Source organism: Sapajus apella, unplaced genomic scaffold, assembly GCF_009761245.1.
Source record: "Sapajus apella isolate SASKATOON/1434 unplaced genomic scaffold, GSC_monkey_1.0 scaffold20, whole genome shotgun sequence".
In the NCBI taxonomy this organism is placed as follows: Eukaryota; Metazoa; Chordata; class Mammalia; order Primates; family Cebidae; genus Sapajus; species Sapajus apella.
The window spans coordinates 12295856-12311151 of NW_022436960.1; the positions used below are offsets into that span (position 1 = coordinate 12295856).

Below are 15296 nucleotides of genomic sequence, written 5' to 3' on the forward strand. Positions count from 1 at the left end.
TTCTATACTTCAATTTCTTCATCCATAAAATGGAGATAATAGTTCTCACTTCCTTATAGGAATGTTATAAGAATTGAATGAGTTGTTACATATCATAAATGCTGAGTACTCAGATGTTAGGTATGAACACCCAACAGTCTGTCTGTCGCATATGTGGTCAACACCTATGTTGAGGGCAGATGTACTAAGAAGAAGCTGAACAGCCGTGTTTCGATAATGTTGTGGAAAAAATTCCTGTTTTGAAAGCATAGGTGGATTCCCTAATTTCTAAACATCATAGTGCTCTGGAGATAGGCATCTGGGAGAACAAGAATTTAGGGCAGGTGCCATGTGTATGTAAGGAACACAGAAGTTTCAGGGCTGCTTGTAGACTTTACTTTCTCCTGAGTTTATATAGTGGTTCACGTTGTTGGAAGGCTTAGTGCATAGTATTTTTTAGCTTCATTTTGTTGCTTCTGAACAGATAAATATTTTTCCATTTTTATATTCTAATTTGTTAGGTTCTGAAAGTTGTCGTTTCATCCTTTTGGTTCACTTCTGCCTTACTAAGGTCTCAACCTGTAATTATTGTATTTACTATGAGATAATGCACAAGTCTTTGTGAACTTTTTCTGTGCCCTGCAATGTGTTCAGTATGTTTACAGTCAGTACTGGTTGTATTAAGATCCAGAATGTCTGATTACTCACACTTGTGAGGTATCACTTTTTTGTTTATTATGATTCAAAGTGTGGTCCCGGAAGTCATACTCTTTGCATTTGAATCAGTTCTGCTGCTTCTTGCCCCAGTCTTAGGGCCAGTTCTGTAACTATTCTGAACACATTTCCTCATGGGTAAAGTGGCTGTTGTGAGGATTAAGTGAATCAATATGTTTAGTGCAGAGCCTGGCATAGGCAAGTCCTTAATAAGTGTTGGCACTCCTTCTAAGGATTATTTAGTCTTTCACCGATCCCTTGCACATCATGTGTTAGTACTAATCCAGTCGAAGTACTGAACTAAATAACATACAGAGTACAAGAGCCCTTCCCTTAAAGCTCCCTTCTTCTAATGGGTGGATTACAATAGAATTAGGTGGTAAATACCGCAGAGTGTGAACACGGATCTGGGCCAAAACCCAACTGACTTGATAATGGTCTGATTAAGACATTTAACAGGCAGACTGGACTTAAGCATCCCAGAAAGCGTTTGTCTTTTTAAAGAGATTAGCTATAGAGATTTGATACCTTGTAGGAATGAAGTGAGGGACTCACCTTTTCATTCCCAAAATGTTTTGGGTTTTTTTTTTGCCTTTCCTTCTTCCTTCTTCTTCCTTCCACTTCTTCCAGCCCTAGCCCACTTTTCTAAGAAAATAAATACAGAGAACCTGCTGTGTCCACGAGGCACAGTGCCTACATGGTCCCAATTTCTCTACCTGGAGAAGGGGCACCACACATAGGATCATGCCCAACAGAGTCCTTCTTATGAAAAGTGTGGCGAGGTTGACCCAGTAAGCTGTAAATTACTGTCCAGAGATACAAAAGGGCTTCTGTCTGTATTGCATGCATTTTAGGATCTTTTTGTATTTTAAGTCTCAAGATCTCTTTTTTCATATAATGTCAGCTTATGTTGCTTTAGGCTTTTTTTTTTTTTATAACTGTAGAGGAATAATTGAGGCATTTGATTTATGTATATATGAAATTTTTATTGAGAACTGCTTTCATTTGTCTACATCAGTAACAAATATATATATATATATACCTAGAAGTTTTATCTGATGTCTAAAATGTCCTAGTTGTTCCCGAATTGGATTGTGGTTAGTTGACCATAATAACAGCCAGTTTCCTACAGCTAAAAATATTGAGGAGAGAATAACAGTAAAAGAGTAAAAGCATAATTTTGTCAGCAGTGGCTAGATATGTAAACACTGAGGGTTAGACCTAGAAATATATTTGGTATAAAATTGAAGAAATCTATTAAAGAACTATTTAAACTGGTACCAAAGATACTTTTTATTTAAAGAGTGTATTTTCTGTGCATTAAAGAAATTTATTTCCACTAAATTATCATTTTTCTTGTGTAGCATTTTAATTCTTATTTTTTCTTTTCATTTTCAGCTTATGGAAAAGTATTTCTAGTTCGTAAAATAAGTGGACATGATACTGGAAAGCTGTATGCCATGAAAGTTTTGAAAAAGGCAACAATAGTTCAAAAGGCCAAAACCACAGAGCATACAAGGACAGAACGGCAAGTCCTGGAGCACATTAGGCAGTCGCCGTTTTTGGTGACATTACATTATGCTTTCCAGACAGAAACCAAACTTCATCTCATTTTAGGTAAGTGTCAGTTGTTATCAGACTTTTTATGAAAACCTTTCTCCTTGGGCCTTAAGTTATAATGTACTCAAAATGCAAGATACTTTGGACTTAGAAGAAGTGAACTGTTCTGCTTCTTATTCTTTGTGGCAGCATCTCCTAGAATATCATGCATTGTTCTGGATTTGAGGCCTCCCATTATGAAAGAATTTACATACTTCTATTCCACACCTTTTTATTACCCCTTCCCCCCCGCCTTTTTTGAGACAGAGTCTAGCTCTGTCACCCAGATTGGAGTGCAATGGCTCAGTCTCAGCTCACTGCAACCTCTGCCTCCCAGCTTCAAGTGATTCTCCTGCCTCAGCCTCCCGAATAGCTGGGACTCTAGTCATGCACCACCATGACTGGCTAATTTTTGCATTTTAAGTAGAGATGGAGTTTCACCATGTTGGCCAGGCTGGTCTCGAACTCCTTACCCCAAGTGATCTGCCCGCTTTGGCTTCCCAAAGTGCTGGGATTACAGGTGTGACCTGCCACTCCCAACCCTTCCTTTATTAATCTTAAGAAACAGTTGAGGCCGGGCGCGGTGGCTCAAGCCTGTAATCCCAGCACTTTGGGAGGCCGAGGCGGGTGGATCACGAGGTCAAGAGATCGAGACCATCCTGGTCAACAAGGTGAAACCCCGTCTCTACTAAAAATACAAAAACTTAGCTGGGCATGGTGGTGCGTGCTTGTAATCCCAGCTACTCAGGAGGCTGAGGCAGGAGAATTGCCTGAACCCAGGAGGCGGAGGTTGCGGTGAGCCGAGATCGCGCCATTGCACTCCAGCCTGGGTAACATGAGTGAAACTCCGTCTCAAAAAAAAAATAAAAATAAAAGGAAACAGTTGAATTGTTACAGGTATCTACCTCCCTGGGCAGTATGCTTCCATTCAAATGTGAGGAACTGATTGGTGAAGTAGGCCAATTTCTGCTTTCAGAGTTCTCGCAGTGAACAGGTGTAGGCTGACAATGGAATGTTCATGGAAACCAGTAATGGGGAAAAATAAAAAACAAAGAAAGGACTTCTGTTCCTAGAGATGCTTTGCATTCCTGGTGAAAAACTTGGTTAGCCACTAATCAGTCAGCCATTTACATTCCCATTTCCACCCTAGGTACTTTCTGAATCCATTCCTTTCTTGAATAGAGCTGGACCTGATATATGATCTTTGGAAAAGCCCTCAGTAACACATTGTCAGATTGCTTTGCAGAAAAGTTGCACCATTTTCTGTTCCCACTAGAGAAATGGCAGTGCTTCTAGTATTCTACCATCATTGAAGATTTCATCTGTTACCATTTTGGTCCCATCCTTGTGTTAATTTGCATGTATGTGTTATAATTCTCTCCTAGCATTATGGTAAAGATTAGATGAGCTAGAATTTCACATAGTGCCCTGCAAGCATTAGCTATTTCTTGAGTGCTTACAATATGCCAGCTGTTACACTAGGTGTATTCCATAGTATCACTGGCCCTCGGATACTGCAGGATCCCCTCATTAATGATGTCAGCGTTCTGGAAGCTGCAGTCCTGAAGTTACATAGAATGAAGTATGCTCGAAGACCGGGGCTCAAGTCTGACTCATTCCAATGTCTGTCTTCTGTTTCCCTAAGTTGCTGCCTGTATTCTTTGATTATTGGTAATATAAACCAGTTTTTAATATATATTTGGCCATTTTGTTGAATGCTTTTATTTTAGAAACTATATTTTTATTAATGATACCTAAGATTGCATTCACCTTTTGAGCCGTGACATTTCACTTCATGATCATTTTGCAATGTTTACCATCAGTTAACAGTTCTAAATCTTTATTCATGTAGAGCACACTCTCTTCTGTCCTCTTAGAGTCTCCATTAACGTTATCATTTGCCTGTTGTTCCAGTGAGTCAATATCATTTAGCCCTTCATTCTGCCTCCTGTGTGTATCTGCTGTGTTGTTGATTTTTTCATATGTATGTCTTTAGTATCTACCCACATGAACAATAAGACTGTTGGAGGTGACAGAGCATTCTGATACAACAGTTTCAAGTATTTTTAGTGCAGTACCTTTCTCTCAGATGAACATACACAAATTCAAATGGAAAACAAATGGAAAGGAGTAGCTCTGCTTATATCTGGCCTAAGGGTACCAAGCCCTACCAGTTTATTTCTGTTCTTTACCCTAGAATAATTTACAGGAAAGCCTTAGGAAGTCCATGAGGACTATTTGAGAAATGATTACCTTGTTCAAGTTTCTTCCTTGACAACAAACTCATAAAAGTTAAATCACGTGTCTAAGGTTGTCTGAGTCAGAAGCTGTTAAGAAAACAGGTTCCCGGACTCTGCATTATGTTCTAGCCTGCCCACCCCCACGCCCTTTCTGCCTCCTCTCTTCTTTTTTTCTGTTCTCTTAACTATACTCAATATGTTTTTAAAAATTATTTAAATATTGTAATTTTTATAAAACATTTAAATTTAGGAGTAGATATGAGTGAAATGTTTTGTATTTGGCTAGAAAACAATAGTCCTTAATCATGTTGCTTTTTCATTGTTGGCCCTCCATTACTTTTGCTCTTTGTCATTGGCCCTAAATAAACAAATCCAAAACAAAACGAAAAAACCCATTTCTTATGCTAACTCAAGAGTGGAATGTGAACTACACAGCATATTCATTCCACAGTGAGAGAGGTGTTGCATTTAGAAAGCATGCTCTTTTATCTTCTGGTCACATTAATTTATTTATTCTTTGTGTCTGTTTACAGCAGTTACTTGACTTTTAAAGATGAAAACTTTCCAGGAATTTAGATGAGAAATATAAACTATTTTTATGGTTCAATTATTTGTTTGCAGTGCTGTAATGCACACTAGGTCAGTTTCCCAAATATTGTGCTATACACTTGGTCCCTGTATTAGTTTGCTAGGACTGGGTGATCTAAACTACAGAAATTTATTTTTTCACAGTACTGGAGGCTGGAAGTCCAAGGTCAGTGTGACGCTAGGGTTGGTTTCTTCTGTGGCCTCTTCCTTGATTTGCAGATGGTCACCCTCTTATTGCCTCTTCACATGTTGTCCCCTATGCATGTGTGCCCCTGCTATCTCTTTTTGTGCCCAAATTTCTTGTTCCTATAAGGATACCAGTCAGATTGCTTTGGGGGTCCACCCTAGGTCTCATTTTAACTCCCATTTACAGTGACATTCTGAGGTACCAGAAGCTAGAACTTCAACATAATGAGTTTTGGGAAGATACAGTTCAGCCTGTAACAGTCCCAAAAGGTTTATTGATTGACCGACTTTATCCAGCTTTTTGTGAGGTATTAGCAGGAACTTACATGTCTAGCTCTTCAGGGACCTTGCTGACAATTTGTCTGATGACTAAGTAAATACCATAAACCTTTTAAAAAAATATATATATATATGTATTTTTAAAGTTTTATTACTGCAAAAGCTTTATATATGCATACAGAAGATACAGGACAGCAAAAATAGGAAAATAAAAACATATTTTTACTACCCAGAGTGTACCTTATTATAAACCCCTCTGTTATCAGTATGTATTCTTCTAGGTCTTTTCGTTTGTATGTCTGTGTGTGTGTGTTTTATCAAAATGAGTTTGTCCTGTATATGATTTGTAAGCAGATCTTTCAGTTAATGATGCCTACTTTTCCCAGCTAATAAATTTTTATTTAAAACCCAGTTTTACAAGTTATTTATTGCTGTATAACAAACCACCTAAAATTTCATAACTTAAACAATGATTTATTTTCTCATGATCCTGTGAGTTGGCTGATCAGAGCACTTCTCTGATGGGTTAGCCTGGGCTCACTCACCTGGTGTTCAGATGGAAAGTTGGCTGGGCTGTAAGGCCTAAGATGGTTTCATTCTCATGTCTGGTAATTGGTGCTAGCTGTTGGCCGGGCCACCTCTTTTCTCCTCCATATGGCCTCTCATCCTCCAGTACAGTAGATCAGCGTTTTCATAGCATAGTTAGTATCAGGGCAGCTAGCAACTACTGCCAAGAAGGCAAAAGGGGAGGCTGCTGGGCGTCCTGAGGCTAGACACTGGAACCCACTTAGCCTCACTCTCAACAGTACACCAGCCGGGATTCAAGTGATGGGGAAATAGACTTCACATTTTGAAGAAGGGAACTAGAAAGAATTCATGGCCATCTGTCACACATGTCCATATTTATATTTCACTGATTGTAACATAATTATGCTTTATAGCTGTTTGTCCAATCCAAGAACACTCACTTGGTTGTGTCTTTGTAGTATCTTTTAACTTATTTTTGCCTCTGTCGAATTTTAGTAGTAACTGGGAAGCTAGATCTAAAGGCTCAGAAGACAGAACTTAAACATTTTTGAGCTGGAATGCACCATAAATGATGTTGTATATTTCATGTTACATCACATTAGGAGAAACCTATTATCCAATTGTTCCCAATTAGTGATTCTAAGATTAGATTACATAGTGACATCCTGATTCCTTATCATAAGATTTTATTTTATCTCCTAGAAGTGAAAATATTTTGTGTGGCATTTGGACAGTATGGTTTCTTTCTTTTTTTTTGAGACGGAGTCTCACTCTGTCACCCTTGCTGGAGTGCAGTGGTGTAATCTTTGCTCACTGTAACCTCCACCTCCCAGGTTCAAGTGATTCTTATGCCTCAGCCTCACAAGTAGCTGGGATTACAGGTGCCCATCACCATACCTGGCTAATTTTTGTATTTTTAATAGAGATGGGGGTTGCACCATGTTGGCCAAGCTGGTCCACCAGCCTTGGCCTCCCAAAGTGATCCACCGGCCTCAAGTGATCCACCGGCCTTGGCCTCCCAAAGTGCTGGGATTACAGGCGTGAGCCACTGTGCTTGGTCTGACACTGTAGTTTTAACATAGTATAACATGTGGTTGTAATGTAACATAACATATGAACACCATATAATTCATAAAGATACTCCTTTTTCTTTTTTTATTCCTGCCTAGTCCTTCATTCCATTCCATTGTGTACTTAATTGGTACACAAGATCCCTGTGAAGGGATCTTTGGGTTATTGTTTCTAATCTTTTCTTAGGAGGATGCTTCAGGGTATAACTTGCACATATGTCATTTTCTACTTGTGTGGGGAAAAAAAAACCTGTAGGTGTGATGAAAGGAGATGCTGGGTCTATGTTTTTGCCATCTCTCTTTTTTTTGGTGGGGCGTGGGTGGAGATGAAGTCTTGCCCTGTTGCCCAGGCTGGAGTGCAGTGGCATGATCTTGGCTCACTGTAACCTCTGCTTCCTGGGTTCAAGTGATTGTCCTGCCTTAGCCTCCCAAGTAGCTGGGACTACAGGTACACACCACCACATCCAGCTAATTTTTTGTATTTTTTTAGTAGAGAGGGAGTTTCACCATGTTGGCTAGGATGGTCTCCAACAGCAGGCTCACTCCTGACCTGAAGTGATCCATCCTCCTTGGCCTCCAAAAGTGTTGAGATGACAGGCATGAGCCACCATGCCCAACCCAAAATTTTTGCCATCTCTGATTTTGCCAGATATGCTTCCATAGAAGTTTTACCATTTTACATTCCCATCAGCATTGTATGAGAGTGCCTGTTTCTCCACAGAATGTATTCTCAAACTTCTGTTTGTCTGTCTCATAGGTGAGTGTTTCATTGTAGAGTTAATTTTCTTTTTTTCTTTTCTGAGTGAGAGCAAACATCTTTTCACATGCTTAAAAAGCCATATGTATTTTTTCTGAGAATTATCTATTTGTACCCTTTGCCTCCTTTTTTCCCTCAATTTCTAGGAGCTCACCCCATTTCTGGTATGCATTGTAAATACTTTCCCCTGTTTCCCACAGATTTTTTTTTTTTTTTGGAGTTTGGTTATGATTCTTTTACCATGCATAAATTTATGTATAGTAGAATTTATTTTAAAAATTATTTTTATGGCTTGTGATTTTGAGTCATAGCCAGAAGACCTCCTCTACTGAGTTTGTAAAGGAATTCTCTAATGTCTTCTTCCAGTACTTGCATGATTTATTTTTTGCATAGAGAGCTTTGATCCATGTGGAGTATGACATGAAATAAGGATCCAACTTAATCTTTTTCAAATAGCTAATTTTCCCAACACTGTTTAGTAATAAGTCCACGTTTACATAGACTTGAGGTGCTTCCTTTTTCCTCTGTGAAATTCTCATATGTTTGGGATTATTTGATTTTTTTCTGTTTGGTTTGTTGAGTCATGTGCCAGTACAATAGTGTTTTAATTCATCAAGGTTTTGCAATATATTTTAATTCTTGGTAAGATTAGTTGCCCTCTGCCCCGATCTTTCATTGTCTTAATTTTTCAGAGCTTATTGGAGGGCTCTTTCTATTGGTTTATTTTTCAGCATGAACTTTAGAATCACATTGTCTGGTTTTGGGGAAAAAAACTTAAGGTATTTTCATTGGAATTGCTGTAAAATTAAAAAATTAATTTAGGGATACTTGACATTTTTATGTATTGCTTATTCCTATTCAAGAACATAGTATGTCTTCTCATGTTGGAATCCTTCTAAGACCCTCAGGTGTGTTTTAGCATTTACTTCCTAGCCACATTTTTTTTTTTTTTTTTTTTTTGAGACGGAGTTTCGCTCTTGTTACCCAGGCTGGAGTGCAATGGCGCGATCTCGGCTCACCGCAACCTCCGCCTCCTGGGTTCAGGCACTTCTCCTGCCTCAGCCTCCTGAGTAGCTGGGATTACAGACACGTGTCACCATGCCCAGCTAAGTTTTTGTAGTTTTTAGTAGAGACGGGGTTTCACCATGTTGACCAGGATGGTCTCGATCTGTTGACCTCGTGATCCACCCGCCTTGGCCTCCCAAAGTGCTGGGATCACAGGCTTGAGCCACCGCGCCCGGCCCTCCTAGCCACATTTTTAAGTGAATCTTAGATATTCTGTCATCTGTTGCTTTTGTAAATGAGGTCTTCTCTTCCACCATACCGTCTAGCTGAAAGCTATTTCTTTTATATATTAGTTTTATATCCTGGTACCTTACTGTATTTTCCTACCTTCTCACATTGCCCGTGTCTTGCCCTGTTCCTTCTTAGCCTGCCCTGCAGCATGTTGTTTGGTGTATGTGGGTTTTCTTTCTCTCAGTTTTGTTGAAGGAATAGGTCATGGAGGTTTACAGCTTTTCTGGCTGCTTGTAAAGATGTTTTAGGAGCAGATGTGGAGATTCATGTCTAGGCTGCTATCATGCTCCTACTATTCATGGCTCACTGTAGACTTCTTGATGGGGCTTGTTCCATTGGTATAAAATTGCCTTGTTTGCACAGACTTCTCCAAGTGATAAGATTATTACAATGTTAGTATTATCTTGCCAGTTGCTTACCTGTGACATTTTGCTTTTAGTAGCCAGATTTGGAATAGACTAGCATTTTTACTTGAACTGAGTATGTGTGTTTCCTACAATATGTTGTATTTTCTTGTAATTGCCTTCTATTCATTTATATTGTATCTGCCATCCTCTAACTCAGGCACCAGCACTTTGACCAGCGAAGGGCTAAATGGTAAATATTTTAGGCTTTGCAAGCCTTAAGGTCTTTTTGACCATAGGCAGTAGTAAACAAATAGGCATGGCAGGGTTCCAATAAATTTTTTTTGGAGACAGAGTTTGCTGTCACCCAGGCTGGAGTACAGTAGTGTGATCTCTGCTTACAGCAACCTCTGCCTTCTGGTTCAAGCAGTTCTTCCAGGCAGCTGGGATTACAGGCCTGTGCAACCACACCTGGCTAATTTTTGTATTTTTGGTAGAGACAAGGTTTCACTATGTTGGCCAGGCTGCTCTTGAACTCCTGACATCAGTGATCTGCTTGCCTCAGCCTCCCAAAGTGCTGGGATTACAGGCGTGAGCTACCGCACCTGACCAAGTTCCAATAAAATTTTATTTACAAAAATGGTGGTGGACAAGATTTGGCCTCTGGGCTATAATTTGTTGACCCCTGCTTTAAACTCATCGATTGTAAGTCACATTTCTGATTATTTTTTTTAAAAATTCTACAGCATTAATAACTTTTTAGGCTCTGACTTATATCTAATGACATCATTGGATTTGATGGGTTTTTCCCTTTACATTTCTTTTACTTTTCCTAAATCTTATAATGTGGAGACCATGTCTTCTTTTATAACTTTTTCTGTGCTTATGCATGGTTACAACAAGAGATATAAAAATATTTTTATCTATCTCTCTCTCTTAAAGCTTGTATTTATTTCAAATAACACTGGGAGGGAATTTTGTATGGAAAATAATCTGTAAAAAATAATTTATTTTGACATTTTCTGGTTTCTGTTAGTGGTGATTTTGTTAAAACACCAGCTGATCTATGACTGTAATAAACTGTCACATTAATCAGTAGAATTCACAAGACATTAAAGAAGCGAATAACAAAAGTATTTGTAAAGGTGATGCCAAGGATTATTTCCAATAATGAATGCCATCCCAGCCTTGTAGACAGTTATTTGATCATGAGTCATCCTTTCAGTGGAGTTAAAAGGTACTGAAAAATTAAAGTTTCACTTTTGAGTATTGGTTTCATCTCAATAATTGCAAGGGTGAGGATGCTTGCTGAGATTGTAACAGAATGGTTCATGATATATTACAGTCACTAGTATGACAAAACAGACAGTAACTGAAAGCACTTCCTTGCTTTGAAGTAAATATGACTAATTCACAAGATTGATAGATATTCTTAGTCAGAACTTTGTAATGATTTTGATAAGCTGGAATGCATTTATAGAGTATAATATTAGAATGTTGAGCTAAAACCAAATGAAAAATAAACTGACATGACTTTGGCATGACATGAAAAAGAAATGACTTTCAGGTTTGTGTGGCATGTCACGTTAAGACATATTTTAGATAGAAGATAAGAAAAGGGAGCTATCGAGAGATTTAGGCGGTTCAGAGGAGGAAAAAGTAGGTAGAAATGAGAATAGAAGATATGGGAGTTCATGGAAGTGAAGCATATCTGAAGGAAGAGGAAAATTTGTAGGAAAAAAAAAAGAAGACCAAGTAACAGTGCAGAGAGAGAGAGAGAGAGAGAGAGAGAGAAATGGTCTGAATCATAGGGGGCATGTGGAAATTAATAACAGGTCTTTGGAAGGTGCCACCATAATAAGAAATATGAGGGAGAGAAATTCTAACAAGGAGAATTTGAAATAGAAAACTTAGATGTCTAGAGGTCAGCCGGAGTATTACTGGAAATAAGTAGGTGTTTGGGTGTTTGGAGAGTGAAAGCAGAACAGAATCTTTCCTTGAAAGCAGGAGATGTGGGATTTCTGTTAACTCTGCGACTTCCCCTCCTACAAGCTGACTTCCATGCAATTGCACGAACAAGACATAGCCTTAAAATAAGCTTGCTAGCCCTTTCTGTGGTTATCCTTTTGCATCTTCAATGGAGAATGGGCCATTTAGGCTCTAGTTTTTAGTAATACTTTAAAGCTTATATAACCCAGTGTCTCTGTGAATTTCACTTTCTCCATCTGCTAATAAAAGTGTATGAACTGTGGAACAATGGAGAGATTTCTGGGTTCAACATTAAGTCAAATCAGATGTGCAAAGATGAGCAGCTTGAAACTGCAACAGTTATGTGCTTAGAAAGTTAGAATTTTGATTGAGAGCAGGTACTGTTTTACCCTAACATTTTAACCATAAGATATTAATTGTCAGAATGATATGCATTGCATAAGAATCTTGGAAATTTTGTAGAGATCTTCAGTTCAATTCTCAGGATTAATTTATTGTTTTAAGAAACAAATTTACTGGTTTAAAGGCTGCTTTTCTGTCCTCCATTCTCTACCTACCTTTCCATATACGTACAAACGCACATACACACATAGGGCTTGCTGTTCTGGATCCAAGAAGGAAATGTTATTATTTCCTAATAACAAAGTGAGATCTACTTGCTTCTGTTAAATATCTGCATAAATTATATGTCATTGAAATGAAATATAAGTTGTTTCCCTAATATCATGACAGATGTGAAAAGGGCTATCATTCTGGAAAAATAAAAAGAGTGTTTTGATTTTTAACTCTGTGATCCGAACAAATCACTAAGTTACAAGCATGATCTACAAGTTACTAATATATCAGTTGTTTTTTTCTGCATAACTACCCCAAAATTCAGTGGGTTAACACAGCCATTTTTGAGGAGCTCAATTTGAGTTGATCCATAGAGGCAATTCTTGTGCCACTCTGCTGCCCTTGAAATATTCTTTTCCTTGGTTTGCAAAGGGCAAAAAGTTAAGTAATATGAGGACTGAAAAGTATTCATTGACTCTAGTAACAAGACATTTTTTAGGTTATGGTGTTATTATGGAGGTGGAAGTTGTACTGTATTATGTTAAGGAATGAATAGAGGCTGTAGTAGACAGAATAATGGCCTCCCAGAGATGCCCATATTATAATCCCCCAGGACCTGTCAATATGTTGAGCTACATGGTAAAAAAAAAAAAAAAGATTACAGATTAAACTAAGATCACTAATCAGCTGACTTTAAAATTGGGAGATTATTCTGAATTACCTAGGTGGGGCCAGTGTAACTACAAGGGTCCTTACACAATAGGAAGAGGGAAGGAGGGAGGAAAGAGGAGGGTGAGAGGAAGATGTGACTACAGAGAAGATCAGGTGATGCGATGTGAGAAGTGACTCAGCTGCCATAGCTGGCTTTTAGGATCAGGGAAGGGGCCAGAAGCCAAGGAATGTGGGTGGCCTCTATCTAGAAGCTAGAAAAGGTTAGGAAACAGATTTTTCCCTGGAGCCCCAGAAGAACTGCAGTCCTGCTGACACCTTGATTTTAGCCCAGTGATGTCCATGTCAGACTTGTAATGTACAAAATTATAAAATAATAAATACATATTGTTTATGCCACCAAGTCTGTGGTAACTTGTTATAGCAGCAATATGAAGGAAACAGTGGGTAAGGAGCATCAGCCATGTAGACCATGCTTTAAAGAAGTTTGGCAGTAAAAGAAAGAAGAAAGACAAGATGGAACACATGGGATTTAGGGAGGATGGTAGTGTGTTTTAAAATGGGAGAAATTTTATGTTTTTGAATTTTCACATTATTTGTGTGATTTCTGTGTTATTTTTATGCTTCTTAGAGACACAGTATCAGAGTGCTTCATCTGGCATTCCAAATACCAGAACATAAAAATCTTTAAAAGCAAGTTAATTGCACTTGAATAAAAACCAGATATCTCTGCAATTTTAAAACTTAGGATCGCACTGAAATATCAATTATATAAGAAAGTCTCGCTTAGGCTTAATACTGACAAGTAATTAGATCCTGGTAGTACTTTATGAAAATATATGTTAAGCGTTCAGAAGTCTTAAAATTATAACCACATTGAATATGTAAGTTAGGGTGCAATAAATTTTATTTTTATGTTTAAGTCATTATAATTAAGCTTGACAGTATTTTTCATCTATAAACTGGAATTGATACCGTAAATAATATTAGGAGCTATTAGTTATTTAATAAATGCCTACTGTATGCTTGGCCCATAATCCTCAGCAGCTCATTTAATCCTCATGACAATCTTATATAGGAGTTATAATTATTTATATTAATTTTTTGCAATTATAGAATATTCATCATCCTACATATAGAGCAAATCATTTAACAAATACAAAAGAATTAAAATATAATCATATACATGGCAAAGAAATGTCTTTTAATGAAGAAACAAGTCATTGGCATACAGATCATATACGATATTCCATTGTAGGGACTGTAAATCAATCTCAGTGCAATGATAAATGTTTTTTTGAAGAGTCACGTTAACGAATTTGGCCTGACAGCTTCTGAGAACATGTATTAGAGTTATGCCTTACCTATTTGTTTTTAATTATTGTCATAAAGATGGACTGTTGATAGTCTTCTTTTGTTCTTCAGTTGTAAACAGAGTTAAGTGTGAAGACTTACTCTGAATTTTTCTCTTGAAAGAGATCAGAACTTGAGACATGCCCATCAGGAAAGATGTTCTTACTGTTATTACCAGTTCCCTTTTCCTTTCCCCCTTCTTTTGTATTTCCATATCAGTGCTGAAACTTGAGGTAAAGAATCTACCCTAATATCCATGTGGCCACAGCAGTTAGTTACTGCAATATTACATGTTTATTCATTCCTTGCAACTAGTATTAGTGCCTTGTATTTGATAGTGCTAGACCCTGTGCCTGGCAGAGAGAAAATTGCCCTTGGACTTTAGTCTGCCTCTTTAGTGCCAGATCCCAACTTGACTTTCTGGCAGAATACATGTAAATTAGCTTTTAGAATAAAATGTACAATATGTAAATAAAGAAGTATGACTGTTGGTACACTGTACTCTCTAAAGCTTAATTTTGTATGTGCCTCCTATTTTAGAAGCTTTGGAGATATTTTTTATGTCTTTAGGAATTTTGTGTTCTTCCCCCTACTCAAACATCTCCTCTTCATCTTCCTCTACTAACAGAAAGGATTAGTATTCTATGAGTAACTTTGTGTGCACAAACTCTTGAAATGCTTTATTTATTCTTTCCTCTAAAGTAAAACCTTTGGTTTTTGGAGGATGTTGCTTCTCTAGCAGCCCGTCACAGACGGCCATTTTCCTGTACTCAACAATATGATGGTAGTTAAACATCATTTAAAAAAATCATTTCTCAATAGCATCTTGTTTTTGAAAGAGCTTTTCTAAGCCACTTCCCTCAATTCTGTAGCTGACTGACTCCCAGGACTCATGCCTGTGTTTCCAGTGGCATTCATCAGACTTGGTTTCCCTTTCCTCCAGTTTTCTCCCGTCACTTTCTACAATTTTAGTATCAGTATTGATAACAAGTTCAATACCATGACAAACCTCTTTCACTTTTATTGCTGCATTTACAAGTATTGCTGCACATTAGGCCTTATCAGTCAAACCAGTTGCACCTCTAAGACCTCAAAGTCTTTAACCATAATCTTCCATCGTTCTTCTTTCTTATACTCACCAAGCCTTTTT

General features: G+C 37.9%; 1 protein-coding gene across 3 annotated transcripts in view; it reads left to right on the top strand.

Annotated features, from left to right (window-relative positions):
* The window catches only part of RPS6KA5 (ribosomal protein S6 kinase A5), a 188320-nt gene that overhangs the window by 78889 nt on the left and 94135 nt on the right, over positions 1 to 15296 (top strand). For all 3 annotated transcript variants that reach the window (XM_032287636.1, XM_032287638.1, XM_032287637.1), the window contains exon 3: positions 2092 to 2310. In XM_032287636.1, the coding sequence (XP_032143527.1) occupies positions 2092 to 2310 (219 nt within the window). The remainder of the gene's footprint in view (positions 1 to 2091; positions 2311 to 15296) is intronic.